Source organism: Copadichromis virginalis, linkage group LG20 (genome assembly GCF_057382275.1).
Source record: "Copadichromis virginalis isolate Kocher_CV1m ecotype Utaka linkage group LG20, C_Virginalis_male_GT1.1, whole genome shotgun sequence".
Taxonomy (NCBI): Eukaryota; Metazoa; Chordata; class Actinopteri; order Cichliformes; family Cichlidae; genus Copadichromis; species Copadichromis virginalis.
In genome coordinates this window covers 31,172,377-31,181,398 of record NC_140637.1, presented here as the reverse complement: position 1 = coordinate 31,181,398, position 9,022 = coordinate 31,172,377, and the positions used below count along the sequence as shown (strand labels likewise).

The window sequence follows — 9,022 nt, the reverse complement described above, 5'->3', positions numbered from 1 at the left end:
GAGAAGGAGGGAGCAGGAGGAGCAGGGAGGCTGAGCAGAGTGCTGCGAGGTCGGTTCAGCTGCATGCCTGCACAGGTACGTCACTGCACACCTGTACGCAGGTCAGGGTTTATTCAGTTCATTCTCCACTCATGAGATTTTTCCTTCTCTTTTCTCTTTTTATTTTAAAATATGAGTGTTTGTTTTTGAATCAGTCACTTTCTGCTTGTTCAGAGTCAGTTTTGCTCTCAGAGAAATCCACACAGGCGCACTCGGCATCGGTTATCTGCTTCACTCTTTTCTCCATTCAGGAAAATGAACTTCAGCTGCGACTCTCTGGTGGTTCACTCTCTGGCTGAAGCCATGTGGAGGTCAAAAATGTCTCACCCTCCTTCATCCTCCCCCTCTCGCTCCCATCTTTTCCTCTTTGTCACTCTTTCAGGAATCTAAACGTTACCAGTCTCCGTGCCTCCATCTCCACGTCACGTATCCGCAGAAACAATCAGAGGAATCCGGCTGATGTGGTTTTCAGATTAAAAACCTTCCCCGGGTGTGCCGACTGAGGGTTTCTGTCAGTCCAGCTCCTCCGAGATAAAGCTGAGGAACAACTTTTGAGGATCCAGAAACCTGAAATCAAACACGTCTGTAGAAGCTTTAGAGCAGAATGTGCAGACTCAGCTCTCCTCCTGCTCGAGTGCCTCCACTTTTTCTGATTTCTGCTCCTCCTGCTGCTTCGGTTTGACTCCCTCTGAAGACTTTTTGCTCTTTCTCTTCAGCGTCAGTTTGTCCAAACAGACAGACTGGCTGTCGGTTGGCCGTCTCTCGGCAGCTCCAGGCTTTTGTGTGAAAGTCTGATCTGAGCTGCAGACCGACACCACAACTCCTCCTCCTCCTCCTCCGTCCAGACATCTGATCCCAGAGCAGCTCCCCTCCTCCCTCTCTCCTCTCCCTGTGGTCTGGTTCTCATTTTCTCTGTTTTCTGAGGCTGAAATTTGAAGCAAAAGGAAAACTTTGGAGAAAAATTCCAGCAGGATATTTTAAATTTTTCCCCTTTACCAACACCAGAGTCTGAGCTCCACTTACTCTCCACCACTCATGACTCTGCTTTTTCTCTTTCTAACAGCAGCACAGATTCAAGTTTCAGGATGATGTGAGCAGCAGCTTTCAACCACCAGGGGGCTCCAACCCTTCATTCCACATGTCCCTGCTGCGCTCGGAGCCTCAGTCTGAGATCGTAACAAAGGTCACATTTCAGTGGTTTTAAGATCCGTCCACAGATGGGAGCAGACTCCCAACATGTCAAAACATTTTCTTCAGGCAGAGCAAAGATCTGCTGCCACCTGGTGGGACATGCTGACATATTTAAATATCCTGCTTATTATTTTGCTTGATCAGCTTTCCGCAGCATATGCTGCTCTGGCCTCTTTTCTCATGCTCTGTCTGAAAGCCTCTGTTTTAGCTCCCGTCACTTGAAAGGACTGAATCTGGTCTTTTTGGACTCTTAACTGGGAACTTGAAGCTTTAAGTGCTTTTTACCCATCATGCACACACATGGGTTTCATCATCAGTGTCGTGCATGTGGAGTCAAACCACTGACCATCTCCATGAAAATTGCCAGAAGAAAGTGGATGACCCTATGATGTCCATTCACTCTAAACTATGCCCGGGTAATGTCAGGGGTTCTCTTGTGTGACCAACAGTAGCTGTTACTGTGTCTCTGTATGGATGCTGGTGCAGCGTGTGAATGACACACAGCCAGGACACACTGAAGAGATCATCTCTTGGCTGGTTTGGTATTACCAGATGAAAATTGCTTCTGTTTCTGCCGGTTTACCATGTTGGCTAAGGTACTGCACTCCACACCAAGTGTTTTTTTACTGTTATGAGTGCAGTATCACAAAGCTGTGGATTTCCCTCTCATCTACCTTAGAGACTAGATGAGGAGCTCGTTCAGGAGAGGAAGAGTAGAGCTGCCAGCAGCCAGATGAGGTGGTTTGAGAATCCTCCGAGGCGCCACCCAGGTGAGGTATTCCAGACATGTCCTAATGGGGATCGGGGGGTGAGGTGTCTCTGTTGTGGACCCAGGACGCGCTGAGAGATTAGATCTCTCGGCTGCCTTGTGAACACCTCACTGTCCCCTCAGACGAGCTGGAGGAGACGGCTGGGAGGAGCGAGGTCTCGGCTCCTCAGCTTAGACTGTTGCTCCTGCAACTGTAGCCATACTTGACAGTTTGGATGCACTTAAGCACTCAGAGCGGTGAATACAAGTAACAAAGTATGTGATTTGGGACACAACATGTGAGTTTATCAAAACTCTGAAGTTCAACACAACCTTCGTACCAGAAACTACCTTTGCCAATTTTTTACATGCACTAAAACAAAAAACAACGTGTGTGCCGTAAACTCCAATCAGCTTCATCTCAGAAAACATTTCAAAAACAGACATTTTACATCTCATCACTTTGAGATGTTTTTTTGTTTTAAATCTAAAAACATTTTATTTAAATTTACGAAAACAGACAAAAACAAAAAAATAAGTAAAATTATGTTTCCAGTAGAAAAATGAGAACATAAATGATGAGTCAGTGAATGTCCGACCTTCTGCTCCTCAGGCTGTAACGAGGCTGAACATCAGGGTGGTGATGAAGAGGAGGACGGACAGGAGAAGAGACGCGAGAGCAGAGGTCAGCATCACAACAAGGAGGGAAATCATGTTTCTAATGTTTACATCACACAATATTCCTAAAATGTCCAAAAACAAAATGTTTTTCCAAAGAAAATGTAAAAACACTAAACATCAAAAAATGAATAAGAATAGTCAAATCAGGCCCACAGAACGTGAACATAATATTCTGATAGTTGATGTCATGTTTAAGAGAAAATAAAACGCGACATAAACTCTGGTTTCTAATCGATCAGATTCACAGCTCGTCGATATTTCCCAGTCCGTGTTTGCCTCTGTGAGTTTCCGGGTTTACAGAATCAATATTTAGCTTTGAAGAATTTTGGTTGTTTAACCCTACAGATCAATACTCGATAATCAGCCCTCCCTACCTGTTTGTCCTCCACCAGGATGCTGTACACCAGCGGGGAGGAGGGGGGAGACCGAGGACGGCGAGAGGATGAGCGACGAGGACGCCTGCCTGGACTCTGACGCACTGAGGCGTTGTGGGAACCGTTCCTGAGGGTGGAGTCGGCTGATGAGGCGTTCTCGGTGCTGCTGAGGATGCTGTCGCTGCTCCAACCTGCAGCACAAAAAGACGTAGAAGAAGAAACCATGTGGACAGCTGTGCCACATCTGCATCTCGCTAATTAAACTCAAACTGTTTAAGTTTGAAGCTAATTGACTAAACTAACTCTTTAATTATAGATTATTGAGATGTCACAGCTGACATACGTAACACCAAAAGCAGTTACGATAAACTCAGCTTAAACTGACTCTAGGTTCACTTTCACACAGACTTCAATACAACTTCTGAGTTATTTCGCCCCCTGCTGGTCATCAAGAAGGATGGTTTTAGGCACATCCACACCCGCATCACTGTTTTAGACACAGAAGCTTCAACACCAAAGAGCACAGCCACCAAACAACACAGCCACAGCGCAACTTCAAACAGCTAATAAATCGAGTAGTTTTGTTCTTGATATAAACAGAAGACAGAGTCAGTGGTGCAGAGATAACAACTTGCTCCTGAACACCTCCCAGGCAAAAGAGCTGATCATCGACTTCAGGATGAAATAAATCAATAATTAAGCCTTTAATAACGAGCAGGAACTCTGTGGAGAGGGTCACAGACTTCCAGTTTCTGGGAGTTTAGATCAAGGACGACCTGAGCTGGGCCAGAAACACCACAGAGCTGTTTAAGAAGGCATCGCAGAGACGCTACATCTTCCAGAGGCCGAGAGATTTAAAACATACTGTTCTGTGTGTGCTTTTCCCGTGGGACAGAAAAAGGGACATCATTGACACTGGACGTCCTCTCGCTACTCTGGAGGAACCTGCGTAGTTACTGCTGTCGGAAAAACACAAATTCAACATAATAACATGATAAAGGATCAATCTCACTGTTAGCATCAGACAGTGTTGAAGTGTCCTCATGAATGTGCTCTTTGCACTAAACGAGTTGTGTAATTTGGGAGAATGGAGAAAGAGTTTGTCTCCTTTGTCTTTATCTCTTATATAGTTTAATATCATTTATACACCATTTTTATTATTGCTGCGAGTGATCATTGCGCTCCTGATTGCACTTAATTTCACTGTACACGTTACAGTGACACTAGAGTTATTTTATTCTTTTGTTGCATCAGTATTTGCAAACCAGAAGGATTGCAGAGGAGCTTAAATGGCACACTTTATGTGACGTCTGCCAGCTGGATGTGTATCAGCTGAGCCTGAACCAATGCTACAATGGCCAAGAACAAAGTCGGAACTTATTAACCATTTTCCTTCCTCTGTGAGTGTGCAGACTGCAAATCCAACTGCAATCAGATTCAGTCCTGACACAACACAGACAAAGACAACTTTCTCGCCCTTTGGCAGATGGATGGATGGATGGATGGATGGATGGATGGATGGATCAACAACTACTGACCGAAGTGCGAGAGGTTCGATGGGTCTGAGCCACCGGTGGTGGGATATATGTCCTCCCTGTCTTCCTCTTCTCTTCTTTCCTCCTTCCTCCTCAGCATCTCCTCTCTTCTTCTGCTCTCTGATCTCATCTGGAAAACACGACACAGCTGATCTGGAACCAGTGGAACGGACTCAGAGTGTAACCTCTCCTCTGTTTGCAGGCGTGTACACCTGAACTGTCTCCTGATGTTCTCACCTTCACAGGAAGCTGATCGTCCTCTGCCGTCCTCCGTCGCTCCCCTAAACTCTCTGCAGACAAAGTTTTCTCTTCAGTAAATTATCTGCGCCAATCAAACTCACTGGAATCTATGAAAACCTCCAACCAGTTGAAGACATCCACTGTGACACCACCAACAGCTAATCGAGCACCACCATGTTGGCCTTTTTGGATCTCAACGTCCCGTTATGCATTCATAAAGAAATCCCAGAAATAACCTGGGTGGCCTTCATAGTGCCTACTTCCATCTTTTGTATACAGTCTACAGTTTTCCCAAGTGTCTGCCTGCTGGCTGAACTCACCTGCATGCTGCAGCGCCTCCTGCAGGCTCCTCTGAGTCTCTCTGAGCTGCTGCAGCACCTGCAGACTCTGCTGCACCGGGTCCCTGTAGCGCACACACACCACCAGCAGAACACACACTCCAACACACACCATGAATCGCCTCAACGCACTCACGTACACAGTGAGCAGCTCCTGAACGCAGGAAAGAGTGATGAATGTGTGCATCATGTCAAAGGTTAAAGCATCAGGTGAAGCTCAGGTGAGCATACTGACCATGTGTTGGTGCTCAGGATTATCAGAGCTCAGCACAAACTGGTAGATCTTTCTCTCCAGGTAGAAATTCAAACATACTAAACTCAACAACACCAACCTAAACACACACACACACACACACACACACACACACACACACACACACACACACACACACACACACAGTTACACGTTAAAACCCAGCTCTGTGCAAAGGCGGGGAAGGGAGGTGGCGTTACCTGGCTCTGGAGGAGCGTGGGGTGGAGGTGATGAGGAAGGAGGTGCAGAGGGCAGCGGCGTTGTAGCAGCAGGAGCTCAGGCTGCGAGTTTCCATCAGAAGGAAACTCTGCAAAAAGGAAACTCTGTTGAAGAGTTCGGACAGCGCCACCTGCTGCTCCCTCGAGGTGCTGCTGAGCTCTGAGAACACCGACCGCAGACCTGAGCAGGGGACAGGTGGAGAGAGGCGGAGGAAGTGAGTCTTTCAGGTGCTTGAAACATTTCGAAGAGGTGTCTGTGTGTCTCAGGCCATCAGTGTGCGTTTACCCCGTGTTGAGTCTCTGAGTGTGACTCTGAGCTCCTCGCCATTGGACAGGATCGCCTTCTGCGCCTGCAAGGCAGCACTCTGGGCCTCGATCAGGTCCTCAGCCATCAGCCTGGTGGACTGAAGCTGCTCGGCTACACCTGCCGAGCTCTCAGTCAGCCTGACACACACGCACACACATCTGTTACACACACACATGCACTTCCTCACCTCAGCATGATGTCATCTGTGCTTGCTCACCTGTAAATGGTGTTTTCTGCTTGGCGCTGCCAGGCCTCAGACTGCAGGAAGTGGCACATGGAGTGAGTGTGTGTGAAGAACTCTGTGTAGCTGTTAAACGCCACTGTGTCCATGCCAGCTGTACATCTGCTGACCTCTGACCCCTCAGGGCATGCTGGGAAATCCCTGCCTGAGCTGACAGATGGACAGACACAGGTTATGGTTAAACTGAAGTATCTGCGAGGCAGCCATGATGACAGCTGGTTTAAACCTGTAAGGAAAGGTGACTCGATGCCTCCTACATTACTTCCTTTAGCAGAGGATACAATGGACTATCTTTTATCAGAGGAAAGGAGATGATGCCATCTGACAAACTGAAACTTTGAGTCCAAACTGATCATTCATGAAAGACTCATCACCTGTGAAGCACTTTGATGTCTGATGTTATAGAAGATCAAAATAAAGACAAGGGGGTATACTTTTTGAAGTGGTTGTGGCCTTTGGGGCACAGACGTCTCTGATTTCTTTATAAAAGGAAAAAGTTTACCTCTTAACATCTGCCAGGTCATTGGTAACACACCCACGGTTTGAGCAAACTGATGCCTCAGCTTTAAATGATAGTGGTGGTTGGGTTAGTCACTGAGGTGAGGTTTAGGTTTAGGCTTCCACCTTAAAACAATTTGAAGTAGCGAGTGAACCCAGGAACCCCAAACTAAAGATCCAAACATATCAAAGTACATATGTACTCCCCCTTTACAGAGAAATTTAGCCTGTTGGGAAGAAATAACAATTTAGGATATTTACAGATTTAGAATATTTAAAAGCGGTTCTGGGATTTCCCTCGTTTTTTTTTCTTCCAGCTGTACTGCAGCTCTTGAATCGGCCACATGATGGAAGTAAACGAATGCGAATAGGAGATACAAACCCAGAAAATAGCAGAGTGCTACAAACACCAGCTGCTTCTTTTAAATGCAATCTAATCAAAAATATGATTTTGATCGGGATTATTTAATAAAGGCTCGCAGTGCAGGACAGCAGCGCGAGGAAACACCTGTTTTTCCAGTTGTTACCTGCTCAGGTGACAGTGGGTGAACCGCAGCGCGATCAAGCTCTGGCTCTCCGACGTCAAGTCCCTGCAGCTCGCGTCCAGGTGCTCCAGAGCTCGCGCCCAACACTCTCCGTACCGGGACTGAGCCGCGAGGGTGCGCACGCGCCGCAGCTCCATCCTGCCGCGCTCAGAATCCGGAGCCGAGGAGGAAGAGGAGTGTCCGGGACCGGCGGAGAGTCCGAGCAGAACCGAACCACTCAGCAGCAGCAGCAGCAGCATGTCAGCACGAGCTGCCATCCTCACCTGTCTGCAGGTCGACCATCAGCCAATAAGAGAGCGGGGTTTTTACCCGCATGGAGGTTAACGGGAGGTCACGAGATGTGAGTTTTCTGATCAGTTTACCTTTGATCCAAACAGACGAAGCTCTTTATTTATTTTAAGTACACTTTGTGAGAGTTTGTGTTGTTGGTACACAACTTATTTAAACTTTAACAATGAGACTCTTGTACTCTGAAACTCACCCACAACACCATCACGTCATCATGGGTTCGATTTTAGCCCTCAACCTGAAAGCATTGGACTTTTGTTATCACCCCTCTGGCCTGGTGGTGTGGACATCCAACTGCGTGAAGCAGAAATATTGTCCTTAAGGCAGGGGCGTATGCCGTGGGACGGGTTGGGGACCGAGAATAGGTAAACGCCGCTCCCTCCACAGGAATTCAGAATATTTGATAAAAAATTCCCATCTGGGAAGCAAAACTTTATCATGGTGGACAAGTTTGCAATCGTTTCTCTGTTTGGCGTCTTCCAAGGTAAACTGGTTCTGTGTGTGGTTCAAAAGACCCTCTATGAAGAAAAAGCTGGACCACTTCGCCCTGCCCGGTTAGGGTTACTGAGGACCCCCCCAATTACTAATTAATTGATGTCTATATTACTTTAATGTTGTAGCTGAAATAATAATAATAATACATTTTATTTAAAGTTAGCTTTCAAAACACCCAAGGACACTGCACAGAGCAAATAAGACAGGCATAAAAACAGGAAATAAACACAATAATAAAATAAAGTTTAAGAGCATGGAGAAGTTATATAGAGTAGGCATCTTGAACAGGTGGGTTTTGAGGGTGGACTTAAAAAGAGGGAATGAAGGGATGTTTCCGAGGTCAGGGGGCAGAGCGACTAAAAGCCCTGCCCCCCATGGTAGTAAGACGAAAAGAAGGAACAGAAAGAAGACAAGACGAGGAGGATCTGAGGCACCGGGATGGGATGGAGATCTGTACCAAATCAGAAAGGTATGGTGGGGAGAGAGAATGAATGGCCTTAAATGTATAAAGAAGTATTTTAAAATTAATGTAAAGTTTAACTGGGAGCCATAGGGGGTAGGGGTGATGCGGTGGTAGAGGGAGTCCTAGTAATAATACGGGCAGCAGAGTTATGGACACGTTGAAGCTTATTGATGGATTTTTGTGGCAGGCCAAATAAGAGTGAGTTACATGGACGAGAATGACAGCGGCATGCTGAGTGAGGAAGGAGCGGAGGCGATTGATGTAACAGAGTTGCAAATATGCTGAGCGAGTGACATCATTGATGTGCGAGTCAAAGGATAATGTACTGTCAAGAATGACGCCAAACAGATTGAAACTGACGAGTTATTGATAGTAACAGAAAAACAGTTGGATAGCGATAATTTGGAGTCAACCAGGAGAAGTTCTGATTTGTGACTACTTTGAGTAAAATGAAATGATTTGATTATTCACACTGCTCTGTAGCTTTATGTATAATATTACTGCACCATAGATAGAGATTATTATTATATTTTATTATCTCCAATATCTACAAAATAAAAATAAATGG

The 9,022-nt window shown here is 46.2% G+C and overlaps 1 protein-coding gene and 1 long non-coding RNA gene across 2 annotated transcripts; one reads left to right on the top strand and one right to left on the bottom strand.

Moving 5' to 3' along the window:
* The first annotated feature begins 800 nt into the window (after positions 1-800).
* LOC146685161 (uncharacterized) lies at positions 801-3,158 on the top strand. The gene is made up of 3 exons (XR_014917337.1): positions 801-2,000; positions 2,592-2,663; positions 3,052-3,158. It is a non-coding gene; the product is annotated as an uncharacterized LOC146685161 (long non-coding RNA).
* On the bottom strand, positions 2,465-7,489 carry LOC146685160 (uncharacterized). The gene is made up of 10 exons (XM_085445068.1): positions 7,191-7,489; positions 6,142-6,315; positions 5,904-6,061; positions 5,600-5,798; positions 5,382-5,478; positions 5,129-5,300; positions 4,806-4,858; positions 4,572-4,698; positions 3,034-3,224; positions 2,465-2,603 (listed from the first exon to the last, which is right to left on the bottom strand). The coding sequence occupies exons 1-10, from the start codon at positions 7,463-7,465 to the stop codon at positions 2,562-2,564; spliced, it is 1,488 nt and encodes a 495-aa protein (XP_085301194.1). The 5' UTR covers positions 7,466-7,489; the 3' UTR covers positions 2,465-2,561.
* Positions 7,490-9,022: the final 1,533 nt, after the last annotated feature.

Coding starts and splice junctions, on each gene's coding strand:
- LOC146685160 (XM_085445068.1), bottom strand. CDS start 7,465: ATGGCAGCTCGTGCTGACATGCTGCTGCTGCTGCTGCTGAGTGGTTCG. Junction 4,859..5,128: donor GGAGGCGCTGCAGCATGCAG/GTGAGTTCAGCC, acceptor CTTTGTCTGCAG/AGAGTTTAGGGGAGCGACGG. Junction 2,604..3,033: donor TCCTGGTGGAGGACAAACAG/GTAGGGAGGGCT, acceptor CCTGATGTTCAG/CCTCGTTACAGCCTGAGGAG.